General features: G+C 40.9%; 1 protein-coding gene across 6 annotated transcripts in view; it reads left to right on the top strand.

The window, feature by feature from the left end:
* Nucleotides 1-16,669, top strand: part of myom2a (myomesin 2a) — a 73,697-nt gene extending 57,028 nt beyond the window's left edge. For all 6 annotated transcript variants that reach the window (XM_034089061.2, XM_034089072.2, XM_034089055.2 and 3 more), the window contains 13 exons: nt 2,138-2,274; nt 2,541-2,685; nt 3,594-3,653; nt 4,892-4,959; nt 5,036-5,149; nt 8,582-8,669; nt 8,768-8,806; nt 9,882-9,987; nt 10,903-11,066; nt 11,715-11,751; nt 11,834-11,856; nt 13,910-13,965; nt 15,222-16,669. In XM_034089061.2, coding sequence (XP_033944952.1) covers nt 2,138-2,274; nt 2,541-2,685; nt 3,594-3,653; nt 4,892-4,959; nt 5,036-5,149; nt 8,582-8,669; nt 8,768-8,806; nt 9,882-9,987; nt 10,903-11,066; nt 11,715-11,751; nt 11,834-11,856; nt 13,910-13,965; nt 15,222-15,779 — 1,595 coding nt within the window. In that variant the 3' untranslated portion in view covers nt 15,780-16,669. The remainder of the gene's footprint in view (nt 1-2,137; nt 2,275-2,540; nt 2,686-3,593; nt 3,654-4,891; nt 4,960-5,035; nt 5,150-8,581; nt 8,670-8,767; nt 8,807-9,881; nt 9,988-10,902; nt 11,067-11,714; nt 11,752-11,833; nt 11,857-13,909; nt 13,966-15,221) is intronic.
* The last annotated feature ends 1,655 nt before the right edge of the window (nt 16,670-18,324 follow it).

The raw sequence follows: 18,324 nt of genomic DNA, 5'->3' as shown, positions 1-18,324 counted from the left end.
CATGTCTCTTCTACATCAACATGTGTCCCCTCTTCTTCATGTCTCTTCTACATCAACATGTGTCCCCTCTTCTTCATGTCTCTTCTACATCAACATGTGTCCCCTCTTCTTAATGTCTCTTCTACATCAACATGTGTCCCCTCTTCTCCATGTCTCTTCTACATCAACATGTGTCCCCTCTTCTTCATGTCTCTTCTACATCAACATGTGTCCCCTCTTCTTCATGTCTCTTCTACATCAACATGTGTCCCCTCTTCTTCATGTCTCTTCCACATCAACATGTGTCCCCTCTTCTCCATGTCTCTTCTACATCAACATGTGTCCCCTCTTCTCCATGTCTCTTCTACATCAACATGTGTCCCCTCTTCTCCATGTCTCTTCTACATCAACATGTGTCCCCTCTTCTCCATGTCTCTTCTACATCAACATGTGTCCCCTCTTCTCCATGTCTCTTCTACATCAACATGTGTCCCCTCTTCTCCATGTCTCTTCTACATCAACATGTGTCCCCTCTTCTTCATGTCTCTTCTACATCAACATGTGTCCCCTCTTCTTCATGTCTCTTCTACATCAACATGTGTCCCCTCTTCTTCATGTCTCTTCTACATCAACATGTGTCCCCTCTTCTTCATGTCTCTTCTACATCAACATGTGTCCCCTCTTCTCCATGTCTCTTCTACATCAACACGTGTCCCCTCTTCTTCATGTCTCTTCTACATCAACACGTGTCCCCTCTTCTTCATGTCTCTTCTACATCAACACGTGTCCCCTCTTCTTCATGTCTCTTCTACATCAACACGTGTCCCCTCTTCTTCATGTCTCTTCTACATCAACACGTGTCCCCTCTTCTTCATGTCTCTTCTACATCAACACGTGTCCCCTCTTCTTCATGTCTCTTCTACATCAACACGTGTCCCCTTTTCTTCATGTCTCTTCTACATCAACATGTGTCCCCTCTTCTTCATGTCTCTTCTACATCAACATGTGTCCCCTCTTCTTCATGTCTCTTCTACATCAACACGTGTCCCCTCTTCTTCATGTCTCTTCTACATCAACACGTGTCCCCTCTTCTTCATGTCTCTTCTACATCAACACGTGTCCCCTCTTCTTCATGTCTCTTCTACATCAACACGTGTCCCCTCTTCTTCATGTCTCTTCTACATCAACACGTGTCCCCTCTTCTTCATGTCTCTTCTACATCAACATGTGTCCCCTCTTCTTCATGTCTCTTCTACATCAACACGTGTCCCCTCTTCTTCATGTCTCTTCTACATCAACACGTGTCCCCTCTTCTTCATGTCTCTTCTACATCAACACGTGTCCCCTCTTCTTCATGTCTCTTCTACATCAACATGTGTCCCCTCTTCTTCATGTCTCTTCTACATCAACATGTGTCCCCTCTTCTCCATGTCTCTTCTACATCAACATGTGTCCCCTCTTCTCCATGTCTCTTCTACATCAACATATGTCCCCTCTTCTTCATGTCTCTTCTACATCACCATGTGTCCCCTCTGTGGAAAGAGACTCTGAAAAGAGATTCTCTCTCTTTTTGATCCATTTCTATAAAAACCTGTCTGAAAATGAGCTGATCAGATTTTGGCCACTTTATGATGTCATAACGATGTGTTGTCTTGAGTAACCATTAGCCAATCAGCAACAAGGTAACCCCCCCCCCCCCTTATCACCTGAATCTCCTCTAGAGCTCCATTGAGTTCTTTGTAACCAAATGTCTCTCAGAGGGGCGTGGGGAGGGGCTCCTTACTTTCATCTAAAGTAACAGACAGAGAATCAGCACTTTGGAAACAGGGCTGAAACAGAGGGGATTATGGGTAATGCTGCAATGATCTGTTTGGTGTTTCAGCCAATCAGAGACAGGCTCTGTGTATATCTGAGACCTGTGATGTATGGATGAAACACAGGATGATAGGGACCTTTAATTGAGCAGTATTCACTAAGTGTGTGTGTGTGTGTGTGTGTGTGTGTGTGTGTGTGTGTGTGTGTGTGTGTGTGTGTGTGTGTGTGTGTGTGTGTGTGTGTGTGTGTGTGTGTGTGTGTGTGTGTGTGTGTGTGTGTGTGTGTGTGTGTGTGTGTGTGTGTGTGTGTGTGTGTGTGTGCGCGCGCGTGCGTGCGTGTGTAGTCGTTCCTCTGAAACACGGTCTGGATTACGAGATCTTGGAGAAGGGTCAAGTGCGTTTCTCGCTGCAGGCCGTCAAACTGTCGCCCTCCGTGTCCTACAGAGTCATCGTTAACGACAAGGAGGTCACATCTGGAGAGGTGAAGCACTTCGTCAACAACAATAATAATAATATGTATATCCTATATGTACACAATCAACAGACACATGTATACATATGCACACGTTAAGATCAAAACACAACAATCAATAAATACAAAACAGTCACTTCCATATCTTCGGGAATGTACATCAGTGCAAGAACGCTCGTGTTAAAGTGTCAACACCAACATATCATTGATGAATACGTTCAGTTGAGCATCCTTCTTTGGGTATTGTAATATATTTTCTTTGTTGAACCTCTCAGGGAATTAAGATCAGTCACGACGTCGCCACGGGGATGATCCAGATGACGGTGGATCATTTCACTCGAGCCAGCGAGGGAACGTACGTCGTTCAGATCCACGACGGAAAGGCCAAGAACCAGAGCTCCCTGGTGCTGGTGGGAGACGGTGAGCATCCTCTGCCCTCACGCTGCTGAGGAGTATTAGCTGAAGTACTCGCGTACAAAGTAATGTTTCAGATATTGGTTTAGTACATGACAATATCGGAGAGGAATTTCTTTATGATTTACGTGGAATTATTGACTTTTTTGGAGCAAATGTAAAACAAAAATGATGATGGCTCACGGACAGCAAATAAGCTCGACTCGGACAAAATACATACACATATTCTCTCAGGTCAAAAAACGATGTTGCTCGGTGCTTCTTTCTCCTTCTCACACACACCAATCACCAGCAGCTGCGGTCGTCTATGCCGTTAATTTCACACGGCTGGTTCCAATACATGATATACCGTACTTTTCGGACTATACAGCGCACCTGCATATGAGCCGCAGCAGCTAAACTGTCCGTCTGTCTTGCTCTCGTTCTGTCTCTCGGTTCCACTTTTACTTTGGCGCGCTACCTGTCTCACTCTTTTCCGGCCTCCAGCTTTTCCTGCTGGAGCCGCTTAGAGGTGGCGGGCGCGGACCGGTCCTAGAGCCCGTAGAGTTAAGGTGGTTAATTTTACCTGTGAAATCCATAGATCTAGGAGGTTCCCTAGTGGCCGTTAGCTGTACACACAAAATGGGGGGAAAAGTCGCGGCTTATAGTCCGAAAAGTACGGTACTAGCACTAACAACAAAGGATAATAATATTCAAATATACATTAATGTTTGCAGCAAAACATGAAAATGCTGCTCACACAGTCTTGCATATGTAAGAATAATCAAATAATATCATTTTAGAATAACAGGATACTGTTGTCTTATGAGTACTTCCTGCTTCAGTACAAGTTAGGTACGATTTTACCCTGAGTGTCTGTTACGTATTCAATCACTTATCGTGTTTAATGATGTTTGAATGTTTTCGTGTTTCAGTGTTCAAAGCTGCTCTGAAGGAGGCCGAGTTTCAGAGGAAGGAGCACATCAGGAAGCAAGGTAACACACATGCAGACCTGGAAGCACTTCACACTTACACAAACAAAAGCTATTTTCTTAAGCCCCACGAGGACGACAACGGTCGTATCTGCTGCAGTTCACTATCAGATAGACGGTTCGGCCACACGAGGCCGACGCGGAAACGCAGATAACGATAACGGGTCCCAAGGTGGGTAGATCTGCAAACGAAGCGCTCTGGGTGGGCAAACGGCTCCGTGTTTACGCCTATACGATCATTTCCTGATAACGTTGAAGCAATAGCCCCGCCTCTCCCACGTCTCCTGCTCAGAGATCAGCTGCTGGGCTCTCAGAAGAGGGGGAGGAAAAGAGAGCCTCCGTGTTTTATTCTTATATGGAGTCGTTATTCATTTGTTTTAAAGCTTAATAAATAACAAAGAAGACCTTTGACCGGCACCGTTCTAATTTTGTCCGGCAGATTTAAACTTTAACGGACATGTTGACCGGCGAAAAAAAATCTAACTGACACTCTGCTGCACGGTTCCCTCGTCCCGTGGAAGAGGCGGAGAGGTGGGTGTTTTTCATCTGCTGGTGGACTACCGGAGAGATTTACAGCGGGAGCTTACGCTTGCCTCGGGGAGGGAGAAAAAGAGCCAGAGCGGAGAATAAACAAAATGGCAACCATGGCAACCATGCAAGGGAAGTCTTCTTCGCTGCTTTTGTGGCGTACTACAGCGCCACTTACAGGCCTGGCATATGTACTACAGCGTCTTCAGCGCTTTCGAGCGGTCTCGTGTGAGCGGACACGTTTCTGGTGCCTGTTGCGTGAGGACGGAAGACCTTTTTGATAACGATGGCGGTTCGTTATCGTCCTTGTGTGGCCGGGGCTTTAACTCACTCCTAATCAGAGTTTATTGCGTATCCAAAGGTGTTGTGTCCTCGAAAGACTGGAGAGTGTTTTTCAATCTCAATTGTTTGTTCCTGGACAGGAGGGCTAAACAAACTGTTAAATTAAGCCACAGGCAAGAGGGCAAGTTACTGTTTTCCAATTGAGTATGCAACTTAAGTCTGGTCTCATCGCTGTGAATTTCAGTTCAGACTCAGATGCATAATCAGGTCGATAGAGTCATTAAGTCTCTTCAATGATACTTTTATCAGAGAGCCTTTATTGATCTGTTCTGATATGTATTTCCTTTGAACAGTCTTTTATTGCCTTTAAAGATGTGGTGTCCTTTTCCTGATGAGACTCAAATGTACCCGACTCCTCTTCCTCCTTTCAGGTCCTCACTTCTCTGAGTATCTGTCCTTCAGCGTCACTGAGGACTGCACTGTTCTGCTCGCCTGCAAGGTAACACTTCAACTCCCTTTGACCTTTCCCATCACGCCTCTCTCTCTATGGAACTAATGCTGGTGTTTCCTGTCAGGTGGCTAATGTGAAGAAGGAGACGACTTTCCACTGGTACAAAGAGGACGATGAGATTGTTCCAGAAACTCCTCCCAATGTCCTGTCTGGAGCCTGCGCTATCGCCATCCCTCTGGTAAATAGATAGATAGATGTTTACTTTATCCATCCCTCTGGTCAATAGATACTTACTTTATCCATCTCTCTGGTCAATAGATACTTCCTTTATCCATCCCTCTGGTCAATAGATACTTCCTTTATCCATCCCTCTGGTCAATAGATACTTCCTTTATCCATCCCTCTGGTCAATAGATACTTCCTTTATCCATCCCTCTGGTCAATAGATACTTCCTTTATCCATCCCTCTGGTCAATAGATACTTCCTTTATCCATCCCTCTGGTCAATAGATACTTCCTTTATCCATCCCTCTGGTCAATAGATACTTACTTTATCCATCCCTCTGGTCAATAGATACTTACTTTATCCATCCCTCTGGTCAATAGATACTTCCTTTATCCATCCCTCTGGTCAATAGATAGATACTTACTTTATCCATCCCTCTGGTCAATAGATACTTACTTTATCCATCCCTCTGGTCAATAGATACTTACTTTATCCATCTCTCTGGTCAATAGATACTTACTTTATCCATCCCTCTGGTCAATAGATACTTACTTTATCCATCCCTCTGGTCAATAGATACTTCCTTTATCCATCCCTCTGGTCAATAGATACTTCCTTTATCCATCCCTCTGGTCAATAGATACTTCCTTATCCATCCCTCTGGTCAATAGATACTTCCTTTATCCATCCCTCTGGTCAATAGATACTTACTTTATCCATCCCTCTGGTCAATAGATACTTCCTTTATCCATCCCTCTGGTCAATAGATACTTCCTTTATCCATCCCTCTGGTCAATAGATACTTCCTTTATCCATCCCTCTGGTCAATAGATACTTCCTTTATCCATCTCTCTGGTCAATAGATAGATACTTACTTTATCCATCCCTCTGGTCAATAGATACTTCCTTTATCCATCCCTCTGGTCAATAGATACTTACTTTATCCATCCCTCAGGTCAATAGATAGATACTTACTTTATCCATCTCTCTGGTCAATAGATAGATACTTCCTTTATCCATCCCTCTGGTCAATAGATACTTCCTTTATCCATCCCTCTGGTCAATAGATAGATACTTCCTTTATCCATCCCTCTGGTCAATATATACTTCCTTTATCCATCCCTCTGGTCAATAGATAGATACTTCCTTTATCCATCCCTCTGGTCAATAGATAGATACTTCCTTTATCCATCCCTCTGGTCAATATATACTTACTTTATCCATCCCTCTGGTCAATAGATAGATACTTCCTTTATCCATCCCTCTGGTCAATAGATACTTACTTTATCCATCCCTCTGGTCAATAGATACTTACTTTATCCATCCCTCTGGTCAATAGATAGATACTTCCTTTATCCATCCCTCTGGTCAATAGATAGATACTTCCTTTATCCATCCCTCTGGTCAATAGATACTTCCTTTATCCATCCCTCTGGTCAATAGATACTTACTTTATCCATCCCTCAGGTCAATAGATAGATACTTCCTTTATCCATCCCTCTGGTCAATAGATAGATACTTCCTTTATCCATCCCTTTGGTCAATAGATACTTCCTTTATCCATCCCTTTGGTCAATAGATACTTCCTTTATCCATCCCTCAGGTCAATAGATAGATACTTCCTTTATCCATCTCTCAGGTCAATAGATAGCTACTTCCTTTATCCATCTCTCAGGTCAATAGATAGATACTTCCTTTATCCATCCCTCTGGTCAATAGATACTTACTTTATCCATCCCTCAGGTCAATAGATAGATACTTCCTTTATCCATCTCTCAGGTCAATAGATAGATACTTCCTTTATCCATCCCTCTGGTCAATAGATACTTCCTTTATCCATCCCTCTGGTCAGTAGATAGATACTTCCTTTATCCATCTCTCAGGTCAATAGATAGATACTTACTTTATCCATCCCTTTGGTCAATAGATACTTTCTTTATCCATCCCTCTGGTCAATAGATACTTCCTTTATCCATCTCTCAGGTCAATAGATAGATACTTCCTTTATCCATCCCTCTGGTCAATAGATACTTACTTTATCCATCCCTCTGGTCAATAGATACTTACTTTATCCATCTCTCTGGTCAATAGATACTTACTTTATCCATCCCTCTGGTCAATAGATACTTACTTTATCCATCTCTCTGGTCAATAGATAGATACTTACTTTATCCATCCCTCTGGTCAATAGATACTTCCTTTATCCATCCCTCTGGTCAATAGATACTTACTTTATCCATCCCTCTGGTCAATAGATAGATACTTCCTTTATCCATCCCTTTGGTCAATAGATACTTCCTTTATCCATCCCTCTGGTCAGTAGATACTTACTTTATCCATCCCTCTGGTCAATAGATACTTCCTTTATCCATCTCTCAGGTCAATAGATAGATACTTACTTTATCCATCTCTCAGGTCAATAGATACTTCCTTTATCCATCTCTCTGGTCAATAGATACTTACTTTATCCATCCCTCTGGTCAATAGATACTTCCTTTATCCATCTCTCAGGTCAATAGATAGATACTTCCTTTATCCATCCCTCTGGTCAATAGATACTTACTTTATCCATCTCTCAGGTCAATAGATAGATACTTACTTTATCCATCCCTCTGGTCAATAGATAGATACTTACTTTATCCATCTCTCTGGTCAATAGATACTTACTTTATCCATCTCTCTGGTCAATAGATACTTACTTTATCCATCCCTCTGGTCAATAGATACTTCCTTTATCCATCTCTCAGGTCAATAGATAGATACTTCCTTTATCCATCCCTCTGGTCAATAGATACTTACTTTATCCATCTCTCAGGTCAATAGATAGATACTTACTTTATCCATCCCTCTGGTCAATAGATAGATACTTACTTTATCCATCCCTCTGGTCAATAGATACTTCCTTTATCCATCCCTCTGGTCAATAGATAGATACTTCCTTTATCCATCCCTCTGGTCAATAGATACTTACTTTATCCATCTCTCAGGTCAATAGATAGATACTTACTTTATCCATCCCTCTGGTCAATAGATAGATACTTACTTTATCCATCTCTCTGGTCAATAGATACTTACTTTATCCGTCCCTCTGGTCAATAGATACTTCCTTTATCCGTCCCTCTGGTCAATAGATACTTCCTTTATCCATCCCTCTGGTCAATAGATACTTACTTTATCCGTCCCTCTGGTCAATAGATACTTACTTTATCCATCCCTCTGGTCAATAGATAGATACTTCCTTTATCCATCTCTCTGGTCAATAGATAGATACTTACTTTATCCGGGTATTAAATCACTGAATGGGGAATGCATGATAAAATGTCTTCGTAAGCGTTTAAGACAATTGATCAAGGTGTTATTTATCTTACGATTCGCAGTAATTGTGCGTTTTGTTCTTAAATGTGAACATGTTTTTAATATTCTTCTGCTTTGTGTCATCTTCAGTTCTCCAGGAAGGATCAGGGCGTGTACAAGGCGGTGCTCGGTGACGACAGAGGAAAGGATTCATCCTCCTTCGACATCTCAGGGCAAGGTATGTCTCAGTGTTCAAACTCAGTCACTTACTTGAGTGTTGGTTATTATAAATATACACGTATAGCATCATTTGTTTCGTCCTTCTTTCGTCTACAGTGTTTGACGACATCATCAACGCCCTCGCCCAGAATGCAGGTGAGTCTGATCAGCTGATTCACAAACGGGAGTGTGTTTCTCCGTACCATGCCAATATGATTCCAGACATGCACCGTAAAGGGCTCTTATGGCCTCAGGGTTTTCAGTAAATACCTTTAATTCCTGTTCGTTCATTCAGCCTGAAGGTCTGACCTCAAAGTACTAAACCTTTAAACCAGGGGTGTCAAACTCAAGGCCCAGGGGCCAAATCCGGGCCGCGGCTTCATTTGATGTGGCCCCGCAAGAGCTTGCAAAGAATATAATACGTTTATTATAGGTTACATGCCACTTTACAGAAGCAGGTTGCCCATAAACTACATGTCCCACAATGCATCTTGTTTTGTGACATGTCCACTGACTTGCAATTATTTGCCCTGGACTTCTGCTTTCAGACGTAGTTAATTACTAAGTTATTATCCTATCCGATAATAATCCAATTCAGAGGCAATAATGTAATATAATACATTATTTTATATATATTATATATTTATATAGTTACAACCGGCCCTTTGAGTGCAACCTTTATGCGAATGTGGCCCGCGATGAAATTGAGTTTGACACCCCTGCTTTAAACGGTGAGAGGGGCCCGAGGAACTTTATGATTACTGCTTGAAAGGCTATTTGTAGGTGTTTAAGTGTGTTTAATGGCTAGCACATGGCTCCTCCCAGGATAGATGACATTTAGAATTTACACTTTTTTTAATGAGGTTTTTTAAATTTGTTATTTATATATTTGTTTACTTTTGTTTTTTTAAAGTATATGTTTTGGTGGTAGAAGTGCTTGTAATACAAACCATATTCTAAAGAGTATTTTATATATAATTGTTTCTTCGTTTCCTATTTTATTCTAAGATTTTTTTCTAGCGTTTGTATTTTGAGTAAAACATGTTAAGTGGAATTAAATAGTGTAATCATGACTTGTGTGTGTGTGTGTGTGTGTGTGTGTGTGTGTGTGTGTGTGTGTGTGTGTGTGTGTGTGTGTGTGTGTGTGTGTGTGTGTGTGTGTGTGTGTGTGTGTGTGTGTGTGTGTGTGTGTGTGTGTGTGTGTGTGTGTGTGTGTGTGTGTTGCGTTCAGGTGCCTCTGCCTCTGAGCTGGTGCTTCAGTGCACACCAGAGGGCATCAGGCTGCAGTGCTACATGAACTACTACACAGAGGAGATGAAGACCTCCTGGAAACACAAGTACAGTTCAATTAAAATACTTTACTCTCCTCCACCTAGAACTTAACGTGTGTACAGGATTCAAATATTACATTACTACAAAGCTTGTATTAGTGTTAACAGCTTGTAACCCAAAAGTGGTTCGTTCGTGAAGTAGAGCTCCAACAAGTAGCCAAATAATGAATACGTTGACCGACATGAAAATAAACAGGAACTATCTGATATTAGAATAATCGTTTATTTCATGTTAAACCGGCGAATTATGGAGATGTCCTGCTTTTCTCTGTTGTATATCATATTAAAGTGGACATCTAAAAAAGACATCAAGTATCAAACCATCCCGGATTCAGTAAATGCATGGCCTGTTTCTCCCCTGAAAGGATTTCATTGAAGTGTCCTGTTTGGCCGTAGAGTGAGATGTGTTATGATTGGCTCTGCATTACAGACTAATTGACTCTGATTGGTTGTTTTTACCGACTGTAGCTTCAAACTAAAGCGTTAAATGCATGTCGTCGTTCTGGTTTCACTCCAGTAACTCACATCCAGAGCCGTCAGCTGTCAGAGAGAAATACCTCAGACGATGTCAGTCAGAAAATGCCTCGCTCACTAATTAAGCTGCGGTAAAAACTGTGAGGAAAAAATATACGATGATATTCCTCTACACACGTTCAACAAGGTAGATGGAGCTGTTGTGTTTTATTATAATGAAAGCACGTATACAGAAAATGCTGATATTAGCGTACATGATTTCATAGAATACAAGAAGGTGAATAAACAGGAAAAACAAGTAATAAAGAAAAACCAACAGACAGGGATATTGCCAATTTAAATCGAGGTTGAAGAAGTGTGTTTCCAGCTGTCTCTCATGCGTCTTAAACGTTTCTGTTTTGAGACGTCCCCCCTCTGATTTCTTTCTGTAACGTATAACGGATGCAGGGAGAGTAAGATCGCCTCCTCTGAGAAGATGAGGATCGGAGGAACAGCGGAGATGGCGTGGATGCAGATCTATGATCCGTCCGATAAGGAGAAGGGGAAATACTCCATCGAGATCTCCGACGGCGTGCAGACCCACTCCAGGACCTTCGACCTCTCCGGACAGGGTGAGGAGATCCCATCTGTTTTGATTTGTAATACTTATTAGTTATGGACTTATTTTGTTTTATGTTTTAGTTTTTATATATTTAGTTATTTTTTGTGTACTTGTACTTTGTTAAAATAATAAATAAGACAAGACAGAGAAACATGCTTTAAATTAAATAAATTAAATTAAATATTATATTAAATATTATATTAAATAAAATAAATATTATATTAACTAAAATATTAAATTAAATAAATTAAATTAAATAAATTAAATTAAATATTAAATTAAATATTAAATAAAATAAATATTAAATTAAATAAATATTAAATTAAATAAATTAAATATTAAATATTAAATATTAAATTAAATAAATGAATAAAATAGATAAATGAATAAAATAAATAAAATAAAATAAATAAAATAATTGATATATAATGTATATATCATTTATATAATGACATTAAAATCATATCTCATTAGCTTAAAAACATCTCTTCTGTTACACTGAATTCACACTTTAGTCTGAAAAGTATTTTAATGTTAATTTCAATGCATTGTTGATTTTGTATCCGTACATGTTGAGCCTGTTCTGTACATTTGGTTTTCTGAGTAATTGTTCCTTCCTTGGCTTTGTGAAATCACGATCTAATGTTTCTGTCGGCAGCATACACCGATGCCTATGAGGAGTACCTGAGACTCAAGTGAGTTATTGACCAGCACAGAATCTATTTTCATGTATTTTTGATTTCAATCCTAACCACGCCGTATTCTTTTATCTTTTAGGTCCGCCGCATTTGCTGAGAAGAGTGAGTATATCGCTACTTATCCTCCTGACCCTGAGAGACGATGTCCTCCTGGAGACTCACGACTGATCGTCAGGGGACATATTTGAGATGTTTTGGTTAAAGTCATGAGGTTTTAAAGACACCTCGAGTGACATTCTGAAGAGTTTAACGAGTTTGAACTTCCCCCTCCTTTCCTTGCACACATCCCCTCCTTGTTACACAAACATCGCCTCACAATGCAAACAGGGCGATAATGGATACTGAGAAGCATGTCTTTACATCTCGACTCAATTTCTCAATTTCAACTCGGGACAGTTTTATAAATAAGACTATATAAGAATAAATATATAAATATTTCATATATAACATTATTGCCTCTGCATTGGATTAATATCGGATAGGGGAATAACTTAATAATTAACTACGTCTGAAAGCAGAAGTCTAGGGTAAACAAGTGCAAGTCTCTTCAGTGTGCATGTCACAAAATTATTTAAAAAGAAAAGCCAAATTCTGGAAAAACAAAAAAAACAAGTGAAATTCTGAAAAAAAAGCCAAATTTTGAAGAAAAAAAGTCAAATTCCGAGAAAAAGTCTAATTTGAGATGCATTGTGGGACATGTAGTTTATGGGCATCGTGCTTCTGTAAAGCGGCATTTAACCATATAATAAACATATTATATTCTTTCCAAGCTCTTGTGGGGCCGCATGAAATGAAGTCATAGGCCGGATTTGGCCCCCGGGCCTTGAGTTTGACACCCCTGCTCTAATATGAATGAAATGAGATTTTTTATTAAAATACATTTAGTTTTTATAGGTGTACCGATAAATGTGCTTATTTATGTTGATCTGTACTTTAAACTCTTTGTATAATTGTACTTATAAGTTGATTGTTATCAGAACCAGAATTCCTCTATTCGTCCCACAGAGGGGAAATGAACGTTGTTACAGCAAAAGTGTAGAAAAAATTAAACATAATATTTCAAATAGAAATTGATTACAATTGACAGAAGTACACATTCAGGCAGTAGCAGATGGCTTTACCCTCCCAGGGACTAGATGGAAATTAGTAAATAACAGGCTTTGCAGGGGTACCTTTAAAAAACCTTAAGAAGTATCAAATATTAAAGAGAAAATAACTATAAATAAAATGTTTTTAAGTGTATTATGTAAGCTTAGAAAAAACTAAATCAAGATACATGTATCTAGTATTAAAAATGTGCTTTATGCTCAGTGTTTACTTCAATGAAAGGATTAGGATATATAAGAAATGTATCATTAAGTAGATTCATGCTGTATCATACGGCCAACAAGCAAAGTTTACATGAAGTAAAGTTTACAAAGCAAAAATAGGATGTGTGCGCATGTGCATCGTTATATCGATTTTATTTTTATTTTAGTATATATCGTAACCTCGTAGTAATCCCCATTTTTTTTTTTATATGTAGCAGTAATCGGATTACATAATTGCTTCTGTAACTAATGAAATACAGTTTGAATATACTTTTAATTTGTATTCGAATAACGTAATCCCGTTTAAGTAAATTGTTTTCCAAGCTGGATTTAAAGCTAAATCTGGCATATATCGTCTCCTCTTGTTTGATGCATGGTCCTTTGATAAGGACGAATAAACCCTTTGGGGTAGGTAAGTTTGAGAAACCGGCTAAGTTAAGTTAAACTAAGTTTTTGTTATATTCCATGGAATGCTCTTAACATCCCGATAGCAATGAATATCTGAAGTGCTTTGACAAAAAATACATACACATATTTCATCTGTGGAAGCCGTGGCGCTGTAAAAAGCTCGACCAATCATCTGAGCCGGCTAAAGTAGCTGGATGGCCTACCTGCCTGTCAGCCTTCCATCCCTGCACAAACTTATCTCGTGCCCTCGTTGGTCATGTGGCGTTCGTGTGTGTTGGAGGAGGGGCTCTGTGAGGAAGGGGCAGATTTTCTCCGGTTGTGTATTTTCACATTCTAGCGCACTGGAGCTGGTTTCTCCAAAATGACCTACCCCACCTTTAAGGTAAGAGTTCTGTATTATTTTGGGAGGTAACATATATGTCGTTGTCTCTCCTCAGACCGTGGCAGAGTGGTGGGTGGTCTGCCTGATGTTGTCACCATTATGGAAGAGAAGGTGAGGAAACATATGTTAATAATATTAAAGATGATATTAGTATATATTGAGGTGTTGTGTAAATAATTACTAGCCACCAGTATCAGTGAGGGGGGGGGGGAGGAGTTGTACTGCCCTGTCAGCATTCCTACAGGCAGCAGGTGTTGGAACAAAATGTCAAATAAGATTTATGACCCGTCACGTTTCGTTTGGAGGCTAGACATGAAGGCTCTTTACATTCGTATAGGTTCACAAAGAAATCCCAACTCAAGCTTAACCGACTAACTAACCTTTAGATCACAAAGTCTTCATCCACAGAGTTAGTGATGCAGGCTCAGTAGCAGTTGTGGTTTTATATAAAGATGTTCACTCCATCAACAGACGGAGATTGCTGAGCTTTGAATAATCTGCTGACATGCTCTGTAACTTCTATGACGTTATATTGCATAATCATGTTCAGGATTACTTGTCTGGGTTGGTGTAGAATAACACATCTCAACTAGGGATGGGAACGAGTAATCGAATATTCAACTTATGTACATGCTATACCCGTAACCTCCGTTCCAGCTGAGAGGGTCTTCTCTACAGCTGGCCTGATTGTGAATCCCGCACATGAAAGCTGTCGGCCTATAGCTGTCAACTACTGCGATCACCAGTTCAATACATTTGACAAATTAGACTTGGTTTCTACAATTATTTGAACATGTATTTATTTATTTCCAAAAGTTATTAAAAAAATGTTAGAATTTTATTTTTTACCCAATTTTTTTTTTTTATAGGATATGTACATTTTTTGGGGGGTCGAATATTCGAATATACATTTGCTTTCAAATTCCCATCCCTAATCTCAACCAAGTTTCAATTATAAGTTCCATTTGTAAAAGATCAAACAGCTTTTATAAGATGTTTTTAAAAGTCTGAGAAAAGAAAAAAAATCTTCTTAAGTTATGTTGTGATTGGTCAACCGCTTAGAGATGTCCCGCCCCCTTAGCCTATCAAAGGCAATGAGTTGGAGTGCGAGCCAATAGAAACGTGAGTGTTACATAGTAATGGTACTATGTTCAGGAAGTAAACAAAGAGTCCAATGGAGGCATGGAAAACTCAAAACACAGGGATTTTAAAACCCCTAAAAGCAGAATGAATTATATTTCTAGGTGCGCTGACGCTGTTGCGATAGGGTTTACAAATGACAGGTTAAGGGGTAATGAATTTGCGGTGTTAAAAAAACAGACATTCTTAGTACATTTTGACCCGATCTCCCCCCCCCCTCTCCACAGTCTCTGAGCCTGACCTGCACCGTGTGGGGCGAGCCGGCCCCCGAGGTCTCCTGGTTCAAGAACGAGCAGGAAGTGGCCTCCAACGAGCACACCAGGGTCACCTTCGAGGGCGGCAAGTTCGCCAGCATGGTCATCAACAGGGTGACGCCCGACGACTCCGGCAAGTACAGCATCAACGTGAGGAACAAGTACGGCGGGGAGTTCGTGGAGATCACCGTCAGCGTGTACCGGCTGGGAGAGAAGATCCCCGAGCCCAAGCTGGGGCAACCCAAAACCACCGCTGCTACCCCCGCTCCTCCCCCCGCTGCTCCCTCCAAAACCCCAACGCCGACCCCTAAATCCCAGACCCCGGTCTCCATGAAGAGCCCGACTCCCGCCTCTACTCCTGCTTCTACTCCCGTCCCTAAATCTCCGACTCCGTCTCGCGGCGTGAAAAGTCCGACTCCGGCCAACACTCCCGCTTCTACCCCCATCCCAAAATCTCCAACTCCGTCTCGCGGCGTGAAGTCTCCAACTCCACCCAGATCCATGAAGTCTCCCACCCCTCCCAGGAAGTAAAGGGAAGTGGGGAAGTCTGCGGGGGAAATGATTGCTGTTAGCATCGCGGATTCGTAGCATGAGTGTGAAACCACGAGGTTTTAAAGTTGATGTAGTCGCTGGTAGAAAGCCTGGATAAACACTTCCAAAAAACGAGCTTCTAGCAGTCTTGTTTCTATAAGTGCTCTATCATTTCGGAGAGCACGATATATATATATATATAATAAAACAAGAGAGCGTGGCTTTAACAGTGGCTACTAGCATACAGTAGATTCCCTTTTCATGTTCATATCATTCAACTGCTTTGATAAAAGAGGCAAAAAACGTAGAAAGAAAAGTAAAACCACGGTAGATATTTCAAAGCTGCACCTTCCACTATGCAACGATAGTGGAACGCCTTTATACGTTATGGATGTTAAAGGATAATTCCAGTTTATTACAACTTTGGTCATTATTAAGTCACTTTAAAGCGGTCAGGAAACACAGGCTGGACACAAGTATCCAGGGTACACACACTTTGATGGATAAAAGTCAAAGTGTGATAAAATAAGACTCTTTGCTCCAAATACAGGGTTTTTTTTATCACGTTTCCTCCCTTGTCTCTCGCGATGTTTACCTGGTGAGTACAAAGGTATCATAACCACCAAAAAGGTGACCAAAACTAACAAAATAAGACCATAATTGTTATAAACCGAAATCACCTTTAAACGAAATAACCCGGGAGTCTTCAGGCACCGAGCGGGGCTGGAAATGAACGCCAGATTCCAGATCGTTTTTTGTTTTCTCTCTGGGGTGTTTCAAGTGTTCCTCCTTTATCCCAGGTAGCTTCACCAGCTGACGAGGATCCTGTGAGTGAATATGCACGTCTTCCTGCCCTGTGTGTGCCCAAAGCAATAAACGTTACTTATCAACCTCGTCTCTGTGTCTCTGTGATTAATATCGTCTCACTTGTGACGCTTGAGATAGTTTTGCCCCAGAAGAAGAAGGGAGTATTGGTTTAAACAGATGATTGTATTTCTGTCATTAAACCTATAGATTTTAAAGTGGACCTATCATGCTATATTTGAATAATATAGTGTAGGATCATACCTATATAACGCATATTTACACTTTTTATTTTTCAAAATACCAAACCGATCATGCCTTTTAGCCATTCCTCATTTCGCTCCATGTAACACTGTCTTTTCACGGGCTGATTCTGTGAGAACAGCACCACCTACAGGCCTGGCATATGTACTACAGCGTCTCCAGCGCTTTCGAACGGCAATGTCCGTGGCTGTCTCCTCCTGATCGGTGGAGTTGGCCCAATAGCCGTAGCGCCACTTCTCTGACGTCAGAGAAGTGTTCAAATCTGGATCAGTCTGGATCAGATCCGTTGCAGCCCCTTTTTAAGAGATTTGGGTACGGAGGAAAATAGAGAGGGTTGTGTTTTCTGACACTTGGTGAGTTCCCTGGAACGCCGGGGACACATATTCATGTATCAAAGACGTACAAAAGTGCATTTTGCATGGGTCCCCTTTAAGGCTCAGATATCCGCCTGTTTGTAACCTACATGGATCTCTAAATATTAAATATTCTAAAATTACTGACACGTTAAAGTTGGGGTAGGTAATTGTGGAGAAACCGGCTCGAGTGCGCTAGAGTTTGAAAATACACAACCGGAAACAATCTACCACTTCCTCACAGAGCCCCTCCTCCAACACACACGAACGCGCACATGACCAATGAGGGCACGAGATAAGTCTGTGCCCAGATGGAAGGCTGACAGGCAGGTAGGCCGTCCAGTTACTTTAGCCGGCTCAGATGATTGGTCGTGCTTTTTACAGCGCCACGGCTTCCACAGATGTTTAGTCAAAGCACTTCAGATATTCATTGCTATCGGGACGTTAAGAGCATTCCATGGAATATAACAAAAAGTGTATCTCGAGACTTACCTGCCCCACCTTTAATTTCAGTAATAATTTCTTTAATTAACCTTCTCTGTTTCGGCCCAGAGTTTTCTCTTTGTAATGGCATTTATATTTCATGCCCCAGAATGCACCACGGCTCCAATTCCTGTATGTTTTGAAGTGATAGATGGCGTGTATATCCCCACTGTGTAGCATGACGGGAAACCATGGCGAGACTTTGAGTTTGTTTTTAAGTACAGAACAGTGTGAGTGACCTTCGATCATTATTGAATTATGACGATTGAGTTGATCCCAGTCATTATCTTTAGCTGATACTCCCTGATCACATTTCAAAGGTGCCTAAGAGAATGTATTCAAAAATCATTTGCAGTCAAGTCTGAATCCTCTTGGAGATTAAGGTGTCTCCTCCCAAGCTGCTCTGAACAGAAACCAGTGAGTCCTTTGCAGGATGAGTGGGTGATGCACACTGGTAATGGCTGCCAATACAAACCCTTTATTGGAGTTCAAAATGAAAACACAACAATTAAAACTGGAGTTCAGAATGAAGAACTTGCTTACATATTACTAAGACATATTACAAAGATCTAACAGAAACACTTTTAAAGAAAATATACTAAACTCTACATGTCTCCATGTTTTAATGTTCAAAAAGCTCT

The sequence above is a fragment of the Pseudochaenichthys georgianus genome, chromosome 1, assembly GCF_902827115.2.
Source record: "Pseudochaenichthys georgianus chromosome 1, fPseGeo1.2, whole genome shotgun sequence".
Classification (NCBI taxonomy): Eukaryota; Metazoa; Chordata; class Actinopteri; order Perciformes; family Channichthyidae; genus Pseudochaenichthys; species Pseudochaenichthys georgianus.
The sequence above is the reverse complement of the archived record's forward strand: the minus strand, read 5'-3'. Positions and strand labels throughout refer to the sequence as shown.